Source organism: Micromys minutus, assembly GCF_963924665.1.
Source record: "Micromys minutus genome assembly, chromosome: 12".
NCBI classification, from domain to species: domain Eukaryota; kingdom Metazoa; phylum Chordata; class Mammalia; order Rodentia; family Muridae; genus Micromys; species Micromys minutus.
This window is the reverse complement of record NC_137981.1, coordinates 32,626,118-32,646,940: the sequence shown is the minus strand read 5'-3', so window position 1 is coordinate 32,646,940 and position 20,823 is coordinate 32,626,118. Positions and strand designations below refer to the sequence as shown.

General features: G+C 47.4%; 1 protein-coding gene across 2 annotated transcripts in view; it reads left to right on the top strand.

Annotated features, from left to right (window-relative positions):
• Positions 1-518: 518 nt before the first annotated feature.
• ANXA11 (annexin A11) overlaps positions 519-20,823 on the top strand; it is a 42,680-nt gene continuing 22,375 nt past the window's right edge. The window contains exon 1 of one of the 2 annotated variants that reach the window (XM_080926573.1): positions 519-656. Coding sequence is in view for 1 of the 2 variants with exons in the window: in XM_080926572.1 (XP_080782698.1) it covers positions 11,326-11,347 (22 nt within the window). In the remaining variant the exon portion in view is untranslated. Of the gene's footprint in view, positions 657-11,276; positions 11,348-20,823 lie in introns of those variants that run through there. The other variant, XM_080926572.1, reaches the window with a different exon arrangement.

Genomic DNA, 20,823 nt, shown 5'->3' with positions numbered 1-20,823 from the left:
TTTAACTAAATGTCCTTTTCCCAGGATCCCATCCAAGATTTCACATTACTTAGTTTTCATATCTCCTCTACATGACAGCTTCTCAGGCTTTCCTTGTTTTGACGACAGTACTGAGTTCCTCAACTGGGGCTTCTCTGATATTTTTGTACGATTACTATGGGGTCATGTGTCATCCGGAGGAAGACACCACAGGACAGAAGATTACTTATAAATCACCATTGCTAATGTTGGCCCTGATCACCGGCTGAGGTGGTAATTTTTTCCGTTGTGAAGTTTCCACCTGCTGTACACAGTGACCGTTTTAAGTTTTCTTCTCTGTCAGACCCCAAGAAATAAGCACCCTAGAGAATATCCCCTCATCCTATAGTCTAGAGTGGCTCTGCTCCACCGGGAAGTCCCGGGGACTTCCTTCAGAGCCACTACGAGAGCTCAGCCCTCACCTGTGGGCGTGACCACACGCACCCCGCCCCTTCAGATAGCTCCGCCCCTCTCGTGTGGCTCCGCCCCGGGGCGACTAAGGCGGCCGCGCCCAGAGAGTTTTCCGCCCTGCGGGCTCCTCCTCCGACGGTTCGCAGACACTCGCGGGTCCGGATCCCAGAAAGCGAGATTTGGAAGGAGCTGCTATCCGAGCTCAGTATCCCGGTCCCTGGTGCCAGGTGCGTGAGGGTCCCGGCGGGCGGTCTGCGGACGAGGGGCATTCACGCGTGGCGTGGGGTGCAATGTTACCCCACCCCCTCCGAGGACAAGGCCCGGAGTTGAACAGGGTCAGGGCAGGTGAGCCCGAGACCCCAGAGTTCCAGGGTATGCGAACTTGGGGGTGGCTGAGGTCTCCTTATCTCAGTGCGCTTCCGGGGGAAGCTTGAGCGGAGCCCAGCGGGCCGAAAAGACTGTCTTTGGGAACTTTGCTCCGGAACTGCAGGGCGCGGGTTCCTGGACCTGCCACTCGGAGTTTATATAAGGCAGGCTCCCAAGCGGTCCAGAGAATGCGCGATTGTGCCAGATGCTGTGCTGCCTGCCTTCCTTACCGCGTATCCGGCTACGATCCTGCCCCTGCCCCCGCTTCTCGTTCCAGAGTCCTTAAGAACTCTTGCTTGGTTCCCCGACTTCCCGTGGGCTCAGGCCAGGCTCCTTAAGGCGTACTAGGTGGCCAACAGATCTGGGGAAGAATAGCTAAACTCAAGCTGGGCACGTTCTCTGCCCGCCCTCTAATCAGTAGGTGTTATGGAGATTGGGTTTAGAGCGTCAGCCTACCTGTCTAATCCTTCACAGGACTCGGCTTGCTCCCTGCTCGGCCCTGCCCGCGCAATAAGGCTTGCCCTGAGGCTGCCTTATTCGGGGTGGGGGGGCTACAATTGCGGCTCTGGGTTGGGCTGTTCTCAAGTGTAAACTTTGTAGATGGCAGAGAGAGTGAGAAAGGGGGAGCAGGAAGAGAGGGGGAGAGGGAGGAGAGGGAGAGAGTGTGTGTCATCGTCAAAAGGATGACTATTCCTGGAGCCTGAGCCTGGAGGGGAAAGGGCCAGGTGTCTTGCTTGCTCCTATTATATTCCTTCATTATTTCCTTGCTTCAGTCATTTGTTGGGAATTCCAGGAGGATTAACAGAGCTGTTCTTTCTAGCCTTTGTGTATTCTCTAGCTGGGGAAGCCAGTTGCGCTCACCCACAGTCTGTTGCTCTAACACAGGTACCCACTTTGGGTTCTTCCATCCCTTCCTGGATACCTCATTAATTTCTGCACCTTGATTTTCTTCCCCATAAAATGAGGATAATCATAATTCCTATTCCATAGACGTATTGTGAGGATTTTGTGAGTTAATTTTTATTGTTGTTGTTGTTAGTTAATTTTTTGGGTGTTGTTGTTGTTTTTGAACCAAAGTCTACCTATTTAGCATTGGCTGGCCTGGAACTTGCTTTGTAGACCAGTCTAGTCACAAACTCTGATCTCAGACTCATACAGAACTTTGCCTCCTCAGCGCTGGGATTAAAGGTTTGTGCCACTTGTCCAGCAAGTTAATATTTTTTTAAGGATTATTTATTTAATGTATATGAGTACATTGTAACTGTCTAAAGACACCCCAGAAGAGAACATCAGACTCTATTACAGATGATTGTGAGCCACCATATGGTTGCTGGGAATTGAACTCAGGACCTCTGGAAGAGCAGTCAGTGCTCTTAACCGCTGAGCCATCTCTCCTGCCTGCAAGCTAATATTTTTTAAAAACATTTATATTATTTTTAATTAAGTGTATGCATATTCAGATCCCCTGGAGCTGGAGTTACAAGTTGTGAGCTTCCTGAGTCTGAAATCTGGTCCTCAGCAAGGAGAGTATTCACTCTTATCCACTGAGATATCTTTCCAGTCCTCTGACTTAATCTATTTTCACATGCTTTTTAAAGATTTATTTATTATATATAAGTACACTATAGCTTTCTTTCTTCAGACACACCAGAAGAGGGCATCAGATCTCATTACAGATGGTTGTGAGCCACCATGTGGTTGCTGGGATTTGAACTCAGGACCTCTGGAAGAGCAGTCAGTGCTCTTAACCACTGAGCCATCTCTCCAACCCCTAATTTTCACAGTTTTTGTTTGTTTTTGTGTAGCTCTAGCTGTTCTGGAACTCACTCTATATAGACTATTGGCCTCATACTCAAAGATCTTGACTGCTTAATGCCTTCTGGGGGCTGGGATCAACACTGGCTTATTTTCACAATTTTTAAACAAATTTTATGTTTATAAGTGTTTTTGTCTTCATGTATGTCTATGTACCATGTGGGTTCCTGGTGCCCTTGGAAGACAAAGAGGGCATTGAATACCCTTGAGCCAGAGTTACAGATAGTTGTGAACTACCGTATGGGAACAAGTGTTCTTAACCACTGAGCCATCCCTTAAACCTTAAGTTGTTTTTCTTTTCTTTTCCCTATAAGGCGGAGTCTGGGTAGTTCTGACTATTCTAGAACTTAATGTAGGCCAGGCTGACTTTGAATTCATAGAGATCCGCCTGCCTCTTCCTCCTGAGTGTACCGCCATGCCCAGCAAGTTAATGAGGTGGGTTTTTGTTGTTGTTTTGTTTGTTTGTTTTTGTTTTTGAGACAGTTTCTCTGTGTAGCCCTGGCTGTTCTGGAATTCACTCTGTAGACCAAATAGGCCTTGACTTCACAGAGATCTGACTTTCTTAACTCCCAAATGCTGAGATCAAGGATGTGTGCCACCACTGCTGTCTGGCATGAGTTGATGTTTTTAACATCTCTGTCATGCTCAGGTACTGAGCAGTTGGAACCATGGCAGCTGAAGCACTGCACCTGTGCATCACTGCACCTGTGCATCACTGCACCTGTGCATCACTGCACCTGTGCATCACAGGTGGCTGATGCTCAGGCTAGGCATAGAGTACACTGCTAGTGGATGATGCAGCGACAGCAAAAGCACGGGGTGCAGCTGGTCTGAACTGCCCTGTCCCAACACACACTTCTCTGCCCTCTTTCCTTCGTTTTGTCCATCTCTTACTTAGAAGCCATTCTGGTGTTCTGCTCCCTGGTAGGAGGGCTGACCATGCCCTCTTTAATCTCTCTGTCATTGGCCCAGTTCCCCAAACAGGTCTCAGAAGTATTTGTGTGACCATGTATCTAGTCATTGTGCCTATGGAGGACTTTCTGAATCTAAGTGCTCATGTGGGTCTTCTTTCTCCTCTCTCTCTCTCTCTCTCTCTCTCTCTCTCTCTCTCTCTCTCACACACACACACACACACACACACACTCTGGTTGACTTGGAACTCTCTCTGTAGACCAGGCTGGCCTCTAACTCCAATGGCGGGATTGTATGCTTTGTTTCTGGAAGGCCTGCCTGAGATGATCTCTTCTTCCCTTCCTAGATGCTTTTCTTCCTCTTGAGCCCAAAGCAATTTCTAGCATTTGGTCCCATGGGGTTGGGAGAGTCTGGATGTGGGTATACTTAATAGGTATAGCAAAGGGAACACACTCCAGTTTCTATTCATCTTCTTGATACCCACTGAGCTCATTCCTTCCAGAGCATCAAAAATCTGTGTGGTGCCTAGGTAGGACAGCTCTGAGAATAAATGAAATCTGGTTTCCTTGGTGGGAGTGGGCATTTGTAAGAACCATTGTTGAACTCTGTTTGGAATAAAACCATCTAATAATCTCCAAAACCAGTTGTTCTATATCAGGCAATGTTGACTGTAACTCACGAAAGGTTCCAGGCTCACTTGACTGGTTGTCATGAGGGAGAAGAACAGCTATGCAGTGAAAAGGTCAGCCCACACTAATAGAAAGAATGGAGTTCCAGGGGTCTGGAGAGATGGCTCAGTGGTTAGGAGCACTCACCGCTCTTCTGAAGGGCCTGAGTTCAATTCCCAGCACCCACATGGCGGCTCACACCTGTCTGGTGCCACATTCTGCTGTACAGACTTACAGACAAAGTACTAGTACATAAAATGCATAAATAAATAATCCTCTAAGAAAAAGAATAGAGTTAGGGCAGCTGAACAATTAGGGATCAGGGGCTGGACGGTTGGGTCGGTGGTTAAGAGCAGGTACTATGGCTGAAAGCGTAAGTTTGATATGGCTTATGCTTTCAGAGTCCGTCACGGCGGAGCAAACTCACACAGCACCAGAAACAGCTAAGAGCATACATCTTGCCTCAGAGAGAACTAACTGTGGGTCTTTTAAACCCTCAAAGCCAGCCTCTAGTGACACACTTCACCAGCAAGGCCACCCCTAATCCTTCCTAGCAGCCACCAACTGGAAACCAGCTGTTCAAATATAATAGCTTGTGAGGCCTCGTCTCTGTTCAAACCACCACACAGTGCTTGTTGCTCTCTTGTAGAGCCCCAGGTTTAATTCCAGCACCCATGTGGCCACTCACAACCATCTATAGCATCCGGGGGATCTGACTCCTGATCTTGGAGGGCACCAGTCATGTGTGAACATAGGTAGATGCAGGCATAAGCCCCCTTAAAGTAATAAAGAGAGGACAATTTTCATCTTCCAGCTGATCCTAGACAAGCCCTGGTGCCACATGGTCCCAGTTTTCTGCATGAGTAATTGGTTGCCTCCAGCAGAGAATCAGATAACTGTTTATGGAAGGGTTTTGAGATTATCGAGGGAGTGGTGATGATCTTGATATTGTGGGTATGTTGTTACTAAGGAAGCAGGAAGCTTAAGGTGGTGCATACTTGGTCAAGACTGGCTCCAAGATTATTAGTGTTAACTTTTGGGGGGATTGTGGACCTGAAGGTCCCACTGTCTTAGCAGCAAAGAAGACAGTTGAGGGACTCAGGGACCTGAGCCCTTCAGTGGATGCTGGCTTGCAAAAGGGGTGAGAATTCAGAGGGAGGGAGAGAAGAAACTGGACGTTGTTTACAGGGAGAACATAAAGTCTGGTGTTCACACGTCTTTGGGGGAACAGGGTGTGTAATGGGACAGGGCCAGTGTTAATGAACAAGAGCTTGCTGTGTCTACCACAAAGGGCACAGGTATTTTTAGTAATTAGGTGACAAGGCATGTTTCTGTTGAAATCTTCAGAGACCGCCCACTTGTCCAGTCAGTTTTGTATGCACAAAAAGAAGACCTAGTGTTCCCGGGGATATCAAGGGCTGCCCCCTCTTTGAGTTCTCAGTCTTGTTAGTAAGAGAATTTAGGAAAGGACTTGAAAGGATGTTCAAGGACAGTTTTGTTAGATTTAGGAAGAAAAATGCAGGCAAACTGTGAATCAGTAGTTGCCAAGAGGAAGGAGAAGAGGAAGAGAGGAGCATGCATGTCTTTAAGCAGGCAGGTCAAGCCTGGTGGTGGCCACATCCTCAATCCCAGCATTCTGGAGGCAGAGGCAGGGGATCACTGTGAGTTCTAGGCAAGCCTGGTCTACAGAGCGAGTTCCAGGACAGCCAGGGCTACACAGAAAAAAAACTCTGGAAACAAATGAAACAAAATGAAAGAGAGAAAGGAAAGGAAGGAAGAAAGGAAACAAACAGCTTGGCCAGGTGACTGACAGGCCCAGCTCATTTAACTCTTAGAGGGGAGCCTGCAATATGCAGGGATCTAATCTTTGGAGCAGATCTAAACGCTTGTCTTGTGTCTGTCTAGAGCCAGAGGTAGCTTCCATCTTTTGACCTGAGAGCTTCCCCCAGAGTCTTGATAGCCATCTGCAGTCGCCTCCAAGCCCATGGGAACACTAGCTTCACCCCACGCATGTCCCATGAGACTGGATGAGGACCCAGTTTGGAAAGTGGAGAAGGTCATGAACTTTGTTTACCCTCATGTTTCATTTCAGAAGTCATTGAAGACTAAGTCGGGGGTGGAGTTGGGCAGGACAGGAATCGTCTGGGCTAGACAGGAATTTTGTCTAAGTTGTATTTATATTTGAAGTCATGGGCATGGTGGTGGTAAATAACTCCCTGGAATAGCTGAGTAAAGGAAAGTGAGCAGTAGAAGAGGTAGGTAGGTAGGTAGGTAGGTAGGTAGGTAGATAGATAGATAGATAGATAGATAGATAGATAGATAGATAGACAGACAGATAGGTGATAGATAGATGATAGATAATAGATGGATGGGTGGTAGATAGATGATAGACAGGATAGTCACAGGGTCCAGGGTCATGTTGCTGCAATAGACTGAGGAGTCTGCGGTAGTAACATTGTTGCAAAGGAAAAGCTGGAACAAACCTCAGGAGAGCAACTGAAAGGAGGGCAGGCTGATAGACAGAGTGAACACAGGTTTCCTTGGCTCCCCTTCATTACTCCTCAGTCACCTGAGGAGAGTGGGCGCTAAATGGCCACAGCCCCTGCACCTCATCCTGCAGTTTCTGTGTATGACTTGTTTATTGCGACAGTAACCAACTGGGTTACTGTTGCTCCAGGTCGGCAGCTGTGGAATGTTCTCAGTACAGAATTACCATAATTTATTCAGTCTTTTCCTCACTAGTGGGTAATGAGTTCTTTTTCTGTTTTTATTGACTTAAATCAGAGTTGGGGCAAAGAAACTGTCTCCTTTGAATGCTCCAGAATGTATTTACTTAGGAAGTGTTGATGTTTTTAATGTGGTTAAGTTCTCTAAATCAAGAAATAGGATTCTAGCTGCCTTCAGTAATTGTATGTGTTTGTGTGTGTGTGTGTATTTGTTTAGGGGGCATTAGTTTTAACTTTTATCCATTCCTTCTCACTTTTAGATCATTCTGTTGCTCTCTTGTCATTAAAATCCCCCACCTCAGTCAGTGCTGCCCTTTGGATATAATGCAAGCCTTGGATAGGTTTCCACACTGTTTTAGTTACTGTTTATTGCTGTGAAGAGACAGCATGACCATGGCAACTCTTACTAAGGAAAGGATATAATTGGGGCTGCCTTACAGTACAGAGGTTTAGTCCATTGTTTTCATGGCGGGAGGCAGACTTGGTGCTGGAGAAGGAGCTGAGAGCTCTACAGCTGGGTCCATTGGCATCAGGAAGAGAAGGAAGGACATACTAGGCATTGGCTTGAGTTTATGAAACTTCAAAGCCTACCCCCCAGTGACACACTTCTTCCAGCAAGGCCACACCTCCTAATAGTGCCACTCCCTGTGGGGACCATTTTCATTTAAACACAGGAAAAGCACCCATGTCTCCACCCAACAACCTTTTGGTTACTGTAAATCAGCTCTGACCTAGGCACTGTTTAGGAAAACCATCCTAAATTTTCAGTTGGCAGTATCATGGAGAGGCTGACTGCTTCAAGTTGGGTCCTGGTTATAGAGGACTGTGAGTAACAGAAGACGGCAGACATCTCTTCTCAGATTGCATGAAGTCCTTCTCATGGCTGACTACACAGTGTTAAAGTGTACCTTCAAATTCAACGTGACTTTTTCTTATCCCTGAGAGATGTATCAGAAACTCTCACTAAGGGATTGTGGGAGGCATGGACCAGTAATCGCAGTGTTCTGGAGGCTGAAGCAGGAGGTTCATGAGTTCAGGACCGATGTGGACCATATATGAAGTTTAAGGTCAGCCTAGGTTATATATAGTGAGTCCTTATCTTTAAAAATAAATAAATAAATAATAAAAGCAACTGACCAAATAGTTCTCACTGTAATTTTGTGTAAGTCAAGCTCCATTTGTCCTTGGCAGTGGTTCTGGCTTTTATGAATTTGGCTCTCATGTCTCCAGTCAACAGGTTTTTCAGGCCTGCTCTGTGGATTGTATTGTGTGATCTTTGGTGTTCGAGTCTGTATTATTTATGTTTTAGAAATAACCAAGAGGTGGGATAATGTCTTTTCTTACAGCCCTAAAATTGATAAAAGCACATTTTACAAAATAGCAGGACCTAGACATTTAGAGTCAGTGTCCTTTGACAGACTTCACGCTATGCCCCCGTGCCCTTCAAGCTAGGCACTGGTGGGACAGTTCATAGTAGGGTCATGCTTCTCAGTCTGCTAATGACCATGAGCACCCCTCCCCCAGTGTCCCAGTGGTCTTTGTTCTTATGACAACCACGCTTTTGGAAAGAGTGGATAAAACGAGACTTACCTGTAAACTCTAGGGACTTGGGGGAGGGGGGGTCTTCATCTGTTTCTGATGCTATAACAACATAGCCGAAGCTGGGAAGCAAATCAAGAGAAGCTGATCCGACTCAGCGTTTGGCAGCTGCTTGCTGCATTACCGTATGGCAGACCAGGAAGGAGAAGGAAGACAGGATGAGGCTGCTGGTGTTCTAATAACCAGTTTCCATACCTCCCACTTCCTAAAGCCCTGTCACTTGTCAGTGCCACTGCGCAAAGCATCAGGCTTCCACCAAGTGGGCCTTTAGGGGAAAAAACCATAGCAGACCTATACCCCAACACACACAAACACACACCCAGAGCTTGGGCTCCCTTCCTATGTGTCCAGGGATGTGTGGCCAGCCCTGACTTTCCTGGGCACGTTTCCTTTGTCAGTGCAGTTAATACAGGAGAGTATAGAGGGACAGATGGGCCGAAGACTGCTGCGGAGTCTTTGTGCTCTTTTCCTTTCTCTGCACTGGACTGGAGCCTGGTGTCCTTGCCCTTACTGAGCTTAGACATTTTCGAAGGCCTGTGTTTTCAGATAGACAAACAACTAAACAGATAACTGGAAAAGTTCTTGGTTTGCTGAGGCAGGATTATGAAAAAGTCCTCAAGGGGTGGTGTGTGTGTGACATCAGATACTGTCCTCTGTCGTTCTACTTTGTCTTTTGAGACAGTGTCTCTCACTGCCTCTGGAACTTGCCATTGTGGTTCCACTGAGTGACCCGAGCCCGAGTGATCCTGCCGTCTTCGCCACTCTCCAAGTGCTGGGATTGTTGGCATGTCCCACTATACCTGGCATTTTACATGGGTGCTGGGGATTTGAACTCAGGTCGTCGCGCTTGCAATGCAAAGCACTTTGTCTGTTGAAACATCTCAACCATCGACACATTTTTTTAACATTCCATGTCTCATGTCTGCTTACTTTGTGTGTCTTTGTCTTATGAATTTTTAATGATTTAAGCTTAGAAAATGGGTTTCTCTTCTAGTCATCTCGTGTTCTGGGCTTGGAGAGAAAGAGGGTGGCTGGAGGCTGTGCCCGCCACAGTCCTCTCTGGAGGCTTCTGTCTTTGATAGAGTCACACTTCCTGTTGTGGCTGTCCATAATTTGCTTCTGTGTTACCTTTGCTGTTTGTTACACAAGGAGATTGTTTTCTTTCCTTGTTTCTTGCTAGATCCGTTCAGTGTCCCATCCCTCCTCTGTCCCTGCTGTTAGGATTCAGGCTTATTCGTTTATCAAGGAGAACTTATCTCTGCCCCTCTTCAGACACACCAGAAGAGGGCATCAGATCTCATTACAGATGGTTGTGAATCACCATGTGGTTGCTGGGAATTGAACTCAGGACCTCTGGAAGAGCAGTCAGTGCTCTTAACCTCTGAGCATCTCTCCAGCCCAACTTCAGGCATTTTCTAAGGCTGTGTTTTTCACACTTGAACAGGTGTAAAGCTCACTGAAACACAGTTCTAGACCCCAGGTGCTGACCGGGGCATGCACCCCTGTATCTGTGTATTTGTATATGCATATGTGTCTGAGGGTTTTAATTCTGGCAGGTGCTAGGATGTGCTAATCGAACTAGGATTGGCCTATTGCAGTCCTCACTAGCAGGCACTGCTGAACTGATAGAGAGGCTGGAAATACGATTTTTGGGGGTTGTCATGTGCCAGGTTATAGTGAGTGTTCTGTTCCTAAAAGCAAGATAGGACGACAGATGGTTCAGGGGTAACAGTCAGAAGGTTTGGAACACCACCCACTTCTCAGCTCAAAATTAAGATGTTTCTCCTCTTGCCTTTGGCTGAGCTGGCGTGGCACTGGCGGAAACTGAGCCATATACTGTAGCAGCCAGAAGCCATCAGGGCATACGGTGGGGCAGCTCTCTCCCAGGTCTCTACTCCTTCACCCTCCTCTTAGAGGCCTAGCTTGTTAACTCATGCTGTGATTCGCACCCTCAGGTCTTCCAGCCCTCTTGAATATGACATGTAGGGCAGTTTTGTCATGGCAACAGCCCTGTATGGGTGAGCTGAGGCTGATGTTGCTTAGGTCCTCACATCCATGAGGGCAAGATTTGCAGCTGCCCACTCCAGCTTCTCGGCTGTCACTCTTAACTCCCTGGAAAAGATGATGATACTCTGGTGTATGACTCAGTTTACGTGGGAGTGGTCAGAAAGGTCACCATCAGGACCTCAGTTTGGTTTTCTCAGTTTGACCTTCACGTCTCTCAACTTTACCTCCAGCCGGGTAAGAATGTGATGAGGCCAGGGGAGCGCGCACAGTGCCAGCTCTGGCTGAGACGCACTGCACAAGAAGTCAGGAGATACCGTTTCAGGCCTTGTCCTGTCTGTAGCCAGCCTTGAGAACTCAGGCCGGTCTCTCCTGCTCCCTAGGCCTTGGCGCCTACCAAATAAAATAGGCCATTGACTCAAATGACCTCAGTGATGTCACAATTCTGGAGCAATCCAAATGCCACTGGGGACTGGCTTTTTACTTCTAAGAAGGTTCTTTCAGGTTTGTTCCCTCAGGCCCGACTCCTTGGTGAGGCCCTAGAGATTGCTGTGGTTACTCTTCTGCCAGCTTTGCCCAGAATTTCTGTAGGTTGGGCTGCCCCGGAGACAGTCTTGGATGGTGGTGTCTGCCACACCGCCTGGAGATTGATTAATGTCAGCTCTGCTATTTTTAATTCCTGGTATGTGGGTGGGGAGCCGGACGCCTGCCTCCGCCTTCAGTGGGCTTTTTGTGTAGGGCCTGAGAAAACAGAGTCAGGGTTGGTGACTGCTGCCCCAGGGCTCCCTGGCTGTGTCAGTCACTTAATGGCACCCCTGACCTACACAGGTTAGTGACCCATGATCACAGGGTGTGGGACCCTGTAGACCTGGAAGAGCCAAGGTTGTTTGTACATCTTCTTGTATCATTTAGGGTCCTGTTTGGGATGGGAGGGAGAAGGGAATCTTATAGATGCATACTGCTTGTCCCTCAAATTTCTGGAGTCTACCACCCAGGGTGAGGAGAGATGAGTCAGGAACTTTTGGTCCTAGCAGGATATCCCAGTGGTGGGAAGCAACAGGGAGGAGGCTCTTTGATGGTCTGGAGACCCGTGCAGGTGATCCCAGTACAGCCCCTTGACCTCTGAGCTTTGTTCACTGGTATATAAAATGGGGGTGGCAGTGTGGTGTGTATCCATGAGATTGTTGGAGAGTTTAGAGGGCTGTTTAGTGAAGAAATGCCTATCCTAGGAACTAGAAAAAAGGGGTGGACGGAGAGAGAGCATACTAGGCTGAGGGCTGGGAGAGTTCCAGAAAGAGCCATCATTGTGAGTGGGAAGGACACCCATGAAAGGGGCGGGACCTCTTGGGGCCTCCGGGAAGTTGCCTGACCAGTCCCTGACCAGTCGCCTAAGATGGAAATTGCCATTCTTGGATGAATGAGCGACATAACATTTCCTGGCTTCTTCCTGTCACATGCATACCTTGGGGTGTCCTTTGGACCTCCTGTCTTTTTGCTGTTCCTCAGTGGCTCAATGTAACCCTGAGTCTAGAATGCCAGCCAGGGAGGACCAGGACAGAGAATCTTATTCCTGGTTGATCTGTGTGTTCTCCAGGGACTTCCTTTCAGTTTCTGGCAGGCTGACTGGCCTTACTTAGCACTACAGAAAACTCAACTGCAAAGGGGCATTTAAACCCCAAGGCTTCTAGGTAGGGCTGGTGTTTTCCAGGTGTGAAGGCACTAAACTTCCAGAGCAAATAAACGAATAAACAGCATCTGACAGTGATACTGGATCAGAGTCCCTGCAGCCTGTAGGCCTTGATCTCAGCCTCCTGCCTCCTGTTCCTTGCTGGGGCAAGAGGGTGACAAGGTGCCTTCCAGAGGAGAGAGATGGTCTCTAAGAGCTTAGCAGAGAGCCCAGCCTCTTGTTCCATTTCTGAAAAGGTTTACGTTCTAGATTCCCTCTGCACCCCTTCTCTTTCTCCAAGGAAGTAATTTTGAGCCCAGAATCTACCTGATGGTGGCTACAATACTTTGATGAAACCCAGGCTTCCTGGAGAGGTGCGGAGAGGAACCTCAGGGAGTCTGTGTCCAGCCCCTGTTGTTGGGAATTTAGCCCTAATGAGCTGTCCTCTTCCAATGCAGAAACAGATGTAACTAATCCCTGCTTTCACCTCCATGGACCCTAGTGGGCTTTTGATAACATTGGCATAAAGTAATGTGTTTTATGTTCTTTCCTTAAGAGGGCTCCTGCAATCCTGTACACTTTATGCTCCGCAAACTTCTGTCTATGCCTGTATATGTTGATAAACAAAAAAATCTCAGAGACAGGTGAGAGAGAGAGAGCGCGGGTGACACTGAGAACAGATGGTGTTTCAGCTTTTAGCTAATAAGTGTGTTTATCGTTCAGAGAGTAGTTGAATACTGTAGCTCAATTGTGCTGATAATAGTCTGTTTTTCAGTTAGGTGTCAGGGGTTCCATCCTATGTAACTGCATTATAAAATGCATAGTTTACCAACCAAGAAACTCAACCTTATTAATCTGAAGGGCTTATAATGAAACCCACTGTCTCCCCACGTATCCTCCCCTTTGCCTCTCTACGGGTAACTGTTTGATCTTAACAATATATTTAAATGGTTGGTTTATAGTTCTCTTTGTTAATGTGTCAATATTATTTGCTGACATGCATCTTGGATAGATAAGGAACCAATCAATGCATATCAGTATTTAATTCTTGCAAAACTATGACTGTAGTAGCTACTTCTAAGTCCTGCCCCATGTGACTCGTGTGGTTACACAGGCAGGGCTACCAGGGGACTTCCTGTTCCTCGGTGAGTCATTCCACCCTTGGCCTTGAGTTTTTCCATACCGATTGCTCTGAGCTGGACAAGTTGTTCTCCAAGTCTGTCACTCAGTTATCGTCTCGAGGCTTCCTCTTTTTTTAAAAAAACTCTGTGTTATATTTCCTTTGTATTTGGGGAAGGTAGGATGCCTTTTGTTTTTTGAGTCTTTATGGAAAGTCTATGGCATTCGGTGATTTAGCTGGCCTTAGGAATGAAAAGCTGAAAACAGTTTCTCCTGAGAAGGTTGAAAGGAGGAGCTATTGTCTCCTAGTTCCCAGCAGGAGTTGAGGGGTCCAGTGTCTTGCCACGCCCCCCCCCAAGAACCTTGGCTTCTTTCTTTTTCTCAAAGCTTGTAGTATTGTCTCTCTGCCTCTGAGCTGTCAAGTGCCAGGTAGTGAATTTTGCTGATGGTGTCTTTTCGGATTGCCAGTAGGTGGTCCTTTCAGCTTATGCTCTCTGCTCAGGTGTTGATGTTATATCATCTTCATCTTCATCATTTGAGTGTGTACCTATGGGGGTGTGTGGTGTGTAAACATGGGTGTGCCTATGTGTGTGTACAAAAGCCAGAAGAGGGTACTAAGTGTCCTCCATCACTCTTTCCCTGCTACCTTGAGGAAGCCCCAGGCATCCACCTGTCTCCGGCTCCCCAGCTCTTGAATTCTAAGCATATTCCACCACGTCTGGCTTTTAATGTTGTGCTGGCGATCAAACACGGGCCTCGTGCTTATGGCTAAAGCCTCGCTCCAGCTCCTGTTTGCTTGCTGCTATTTTCAGATAAGATTGTATGTAACAAAGGCCGGCCTCAGACTCATTATTGACCTAGGCCCTTGATCCCCAGACCCCTGCCTCTGCTACCCAGTTCTGGGATTATGGACATGGCTCACCCCCCCCCCCCCCAGTTTTTTGTGGCTCTTTTTTTTCCCCTGGATTTTTTCTTGGCTCTCTTCTCTGACCTTTCTGTTGAGTGTTAGAGTTGTCTGTTGTTCAGTCCCTTAACACACACATTTCATTTACTATCGATCTGTCGAACTTTGATTTTTTTTTTTTTTAATATCCTCCCTTTTCAGTTTCTAAGACACTTGACTGCTTCCTATTGCTCCATGTGTACGGTGTTTCTTTTCTGTTTTGCTTTATGAATAATTTCCTCTGTGTCTCTGAGCGTATTGATTGATTGATTGTATTCCCTCTGCTACTTCTCATCGCTTTCCGCTCAGAGCCTTCTCTAGGTCTCTCCTGTTCTCGGAGATCTTGTTCATGGTGCTATGATCCTAGTCTGTTTACACAAACAGTGCTGGGTCCTTGGACTCGGCTCAGGTGTCAGGTAGGGCTCTGTACCACTTCTTTCTCCAGTGCAAAATCATCCTTCTGTCTCGATGGTCTTCCGCACTGAGCCCACCTAGAACTCTTATTCTTTTAGAGACTTTGATAAAAGGAAGCGTCCAGGTGAAATGGGTCCTTCACGAGCCAGGAACCTGCAATGATGCCACGCCCTTTGCTTCATAGTATTTGGTAAGGAGGCAAGAGGTCCAGGGATGGTCCCTTGCTGCGTCATGGTGGCAAGCCACTTCCTCCTTGGTTGTCAGTTTCTCCATACATCAGCGGGAAGAAGAGGCGTTTGTGTCCTGGGTAGGAGGAGTAAACTGACTCACCTCTTAGGTCTCGGCTTACTAGCTGGGCAGCTTGTTCTGTTACCTGCACACATAAATCAGGTGCTTAGCTCCCCTCCCCAAAGCATTTGTACTGCTGGCTGAGTGCGTTGCCTGGCCACAGAGAACCCAGCTCTTATTGTGATGACTCATGGTGACCATGGTGACTGTGTTGGCCTGTACAAGTGAGCAAGCCTTATCTGAGCTCTTTCTCCAGGGTAGGGGGAGCGCCCTTTGGTCTTCCTTGTAGAAATGATTTGTTGTGGTGTCAAGGATTTGGTGTTTGTCAAAGAGGTTGGCCAGGCTGTATGGACTGGTGGTAGACCTCAGCCAAGAAGAAGAGGTCTGGAGGAAGGGAGAGGTGGCTACTGTGAAGGTTCCCTTGCTATTCCAGTTCTTGCAGACAAATTTAGTACGTGTTTTTGTGATGGTATACATGACATGACGTTTACTATGTTTACTAACTTTAGGTGTGTAGTTCAATGGCATTGAACTTTGTATGTAGTTGTCACCACGATCCATTTCCAGAACTTTCCCGTCGTCCCAAGCTTACCGTCCCCATTTAACATCTTCCCATTTCCCTCTTGCTCTAGCACCCGAGGCAGCTTTGTCTTTCTGTCTTAGAGTGGAATCAGGTAGCACTTACCTTTCTGTGAGCCTTATTTCACTTCGCATGTTGGGTTCTTCTGCCATAGCACACGTCAGGATGTCCCCCGTTTTCAGAGTGAGTGGCTGATTTTCTTTAATCTGTTCATCTACAACAGTTGTCCCCTCCTTTGGACTCCGACTTGTGGATAACGCTGCTAGCTGAGAGAGGACTTGCTTTTGTTTCCTGGATCGTTTCGTTTTGTTTGTAGGAGCCTTTACTGTTCTCTGCAGTAGCTTGAATGAACTACTACTACAGGTGGCTTGGCGAGCAGTTTGATCCCACAGTCTAGTCTTACGTCTGTTATGGAGGGACTGGTAAGGTGTTCACAGGGCTGTGCCTTAACTGGGGGTGATCTGTTTGCCTGGCGTCTCTGGTGCTGGTGTCTTTCCTGGCCTGTGGTCCATTCCTCTGCAGGTGAAGACATTGTTTGCTTCACTGGCATTTTTTCTTTTCCACAAAGGGGAAGAGCGTCCACTTTCAAAGGCTCCTGCAGTTGGATTGATTTTACCTGGGTAATCCAGAATCATACCACACCCATCTAGTGTGTAATCTCAGTCACACTGGACTTGCTCCTTTGCCGGGTTCTGGAGCATCGGGGCTGAAGACTGTATCTAGGATAGCTTTGGATAATGGTCTTGTCTCAGGCTTTGGAGTGCTCTTTCCTCCCATTCCTTTGATTGACCAAGGGTGTCCTAATGTCCTTTGATGTCTGATGGCCAGCCAGCCCTCTCACAACCATATGGGTCAGCTCTTGGTAATCAGGTGCCCACAAGTTTGATGAGCTCCAGAGTTCTGATCCTTTATTTCTTGTCTGTATGCCATAGCCTGTCTTCTGTGGCCACTTGGACTAAGTGAGATGATGGTCTCAGCCTACTCAGCATGGCTCCCACTGGATCGAGGAGTCAAGCAGAGTTTCCCATGGTCCTATCTATCCCTCTTGAGTTGTTGGAAGGATGGCATGACACAGAGGCAGTAAGTGGGCAAGACAGGACTTAGTGTAGAGAGCATCTCAAGCCCAAGGGGATTTGGGAGAAACCCAGCTGGGCCATACCAGGGTTGGAGAGACCAGGCACCTTGAGGGGTTCTCAGATATAGCTGTTGGTCCACAGTGCTGAGCCCATGACTAGCTGCTCCCTTTGGCTGTGTTCTGTATGTACAGATAATCCTAGTAGACACTGTTTCAGACCTGGAGATTGATGACATAAAAGAACAGAACTGTACTCTCATGATTGTACACAACAATACAATACAACCTAATCTCTCCCTCCGTTTCTCCTCCCCTCCATCCCCCGAATCTCTCTCTCTGGATAAGGCCAGAAGCAAGCATCAGATCTACCTGCTGGAGCTGGAGCTCCAAGTGCTCCAAGTATTTGTGAGCTGTGAAGCCAGGATCAGAATTCTGGTCCCTGTGTGCTAACTCCTTCCAGCCTTGCATGTGTTTCTTTAGGACTGCCTCAGACTGGACTGCCGTCATGGAACGCTGTGAGAGAGGCTTAGACAGCAGATGTGTATCACAGTTCTAGAAGCTGGAAAGCTCACATCAAGTATCTGCTAAGGGACCGGTTCTGGCTTTGTGGTCTCTTCTCATCATGTACTCACACAGTAGTCTCTTTATGTCTATGAGAGCTCTATTGTTGTGACCCAGCCACCGCAGTGCCCCACTGGCTAATTGCTTCTCACTGGGGCTCAGAGTTATAATGGGGTTCATCTGGGAGACAGGTGCATTCTGCTGTTGCCTGAGGCAATCAGTTAAAAAGACCGGAAGGATGGCTTCAGAGGTTCCTGCCTGGGCTGCTGCTTTCTGCTTGTGGTTAGGTTGCTCATCACAGTGCACTGCGGTGTGTGGTTGCAGCATGCTTATCCTATGGCAGCCAAGATGCAAAGAGGAAAGGCTCACATGCTAGTGTCTCCTTCTTGGACTTTTATCCAGTGGCCTAGGACCTGCCAGCAAACTTCCATCCCCAAAACGGTTCCACTGCCTACCAGTGATGCCGAGGGGCTTGGGACTCAGCCTCCAACGCATGGGCCTTTGGGAGCCTTTCTAGACCCATGTGGTAGCACTGTCCTTGCTAGTCTTTCTTTCAAACTATCCCAACCTCACCCCCACCCCTTTGCCCTGCCAAGTCATTCTTTGACTCGTTCTCCCAACCCCCACAGTTCTCACTTACCAAATGTCCCGGCGCCCTCTGGGACAACCCGACGGATGGAAGGTAAAGGGATAGAATGAGAACATACTTGGTAGGAGACTGCTGCTATTCGTGTTTAATGGAGGTAGGAAACTGAGGCACGGAAAGGTTAAATAACCTGCCCAGGACCGACCAGCTAGTGAGAACAAACCCAGCTTGGAGTTGGACCGGAGCAGTCTGCCTTCAGAGTTTGTGTTCAGCTTATTGTCCTACATTGCCGTAAGAACATGGGGCTCAGCTGGATGTGGAGGCGCACATCTGTAGTCCCAGCATTTGGGAGGCAGAGGCAGGTGGATCTCTGAATTTGAGGCTAGCCTGGGCTACAAAGTCAGTTTCAGGACAGCTAGGGCTGCACAGAGAAACCCTGTCTTGGCAAAACACAACAGACAAACAAAAAACAAAGGAAGGGGCTGGAGAGATGGCTCAGTGGTTAAGAGCCCCGATTGCTCTTCCAGAGGTTCTGAGTTCAATTCCCAGCAACTATATGGTGGCTCACAACAATTTCTAATGAGATCTGATTCCCTTTTCTGGTGTGTCTGAAGACAGCTACAGTGCACTCATATTAAAAACAAAAAGCAAAACTACAAACCAAAACAAAAAAGGAAGAAGGAGCTTGCTTGGTAATCGCTGGGTGTAGAAACCAGGTGTATTCCATTCCTAACTCTGTGCTCTTCTGTCATAGGAGCCTGAAGCTCAGTCTGAGATACTGTTCCCAGAATCAGTAGGTTCTGCCTACAAGTATGGTGTAGTGGTAAAGTCCTGGGATTCAAAGCCAGAAGGCCAGGGTTTGAGTCCCGCCCCTGCCATTCACTGGTTGTACCTACCCCATGTCTCATGCTGTTCAAAGGCTGTTGGTTTAGGTTTGTGTTAGGGTTGTTGTTGATAAATGGTGACGATTAGCTTGGCCTACTAAGTAAAGGCAAGTTGAGGATAGAGTTAAGCAGTGGCTTCGTGACAGGACTTTTCTGAGCTTTCACGAGCTGGGAGACATCAGATAGAACACATAACCGTATGTTCCATTTTATAAGATTTTTAGATGTCTCTCTGTTCTCTCACTGGCTACCTTGATAGTGTGTATGGTGCTGTTAGAGTTGGTGGCCACAGTGCACACAGCACTGAACTGTGTGTACATTGTGCTGCGTGCTTCTGCCTGGTGACCCCAGCTTTGTTGGGGTTTAGGTTAGGCTTAACTAGGATTGTAGGGGACAGTGGATGGTAGACATCCAAGAGTAGAGATAATAGTGAAATTTGACAGACTGATTCCTGCGAAGAAGACTTGGATCCCGTGTGTTCTAGCTTCCTATGGTTGTGTGTGTGGCTGCTCCCAGAGGTGATGGTGTCCTGCTCTGTAGAGTGGTATATGTGTTCTCCCAGGAGCTAGGATTTCGATGCCTATTGTGTTGACCTTTACCTACTATGTGCACGCCAAACATCACTTGCTCCTGTGAATCGGCAGTTTTCCACCTGTGGGTCAAGACTAAGGAACAAAGACACTGCTCAGGAGCAGAATTACAATTATGAAGTAGCAACAAAAAGAAATGTATGGTTGAAGGTTCCTAAGACCACCAGAAATCTGTGTTTTCCAGTGGTTGTGACCCACAGGTTTAGAGCTACTGTATAGATGGTTGCCAGACCAAGTGAGAGGTGAGGGTTAAGAGTTAATGACATGAAGTGACATCGCCAACCTCACTCAGCTACTAACCAGCTAAGGCAAAGGCCTGGTCCCAAGCCTGCTTTCTTTTTACTCAAGCTCTGTTTATGTTGATCATGGGGACAAGGTTGCTGGCCTTTGTATTAGACCAGACCCATGAGGGATAGTCATCACAGATGGCTGGGGACCATTGAGGCTTGCTCAGGACTCCCTGGTCCAGGTTCTTGGTAGGTTGGGCCTCTTGTCCCCTTGCCTAGACAGGGACGTTCAAGTGTTCCATGTTCTCACTTCCCCTAAGATGATCCAGCACCTGTGTCCTGTATGTTGGCTGACACAGGAGCTCAGGGTTAACATGTAGATTGAGAGAGAGACAGACAGAGAGAGAGAGAGACAGACAGAGAGAGAGAGAGAGAGAGAGAGAGAGAGAGAGAGAGAAATACATACACTTAAAAGCTGATAGAGACATGAAAATTACCCAGAAAATAGTTTACAGTGCCTGGGGTTTTCAGTGGTTAGGGTCTAGAGCAGTGGTTCTCAACTTTCCTAATGCTATGACCCTTTGATAAATTTCTTCATGTTGTAGTGATCTCCCAACCATAAAATCATTTTTGTTGCTACTTCATAACTATAATTTCACTACTGTTATGAACCGTAGTGAACCCAACTGTGGGTTGAGACACATCTAAACATCTGATATGCAGGATGTATTTTCATTATTATGAAATAACCCAAAGGGGTCATGACCCACAGATTGAGAACCGCTGGTCTAGATGAATCAAGATCTTGGCCTTGAAGCAATGTTTTTTTTTTTCTTTAGTTCTTTTAATGTATCATTTATCTTATGTACATTGGTGTTTTGCCTGTGTCTATCTGTGTGACGGTGTCAGAAACCCTGGAACTGGAGTTACTTACAGACAGTTGTGAGTTGCCATGTCGATGCTGGGAATTGAACCTAGGACCTCTGGAAGAACAGTTAGTGCTCTTAACTGATGAGCCACCACTGAGTGATCCCTTCAGCTCCTTGAAGAACAATGCTTTGCGGAAGCTGAAGGTTGGACATCTGTTGCCCCATTCTGTTTATATACAGCTTGCATGAGAATCATTGCTCATCAGAGTCATATGAGTCATTTGGTGGAACTGCAAGCCACTCTGCTCATCTGGTGTGCCAGGCCAGCTCTGATGACTCTGATTGTGCGTATGGTAGGGACTGGGTGGGTCTGGCTGCCCTCTTCCATCTAGGCCAACAGCCTTGATCTTAGCTGGAATCCACAGTGGGAAGGAAGTTCTGTGGGTTGAGACAATAAAAGTTTCAGGAACCTCCAGTTCAAAACCATCTCTCCTATCCTTGG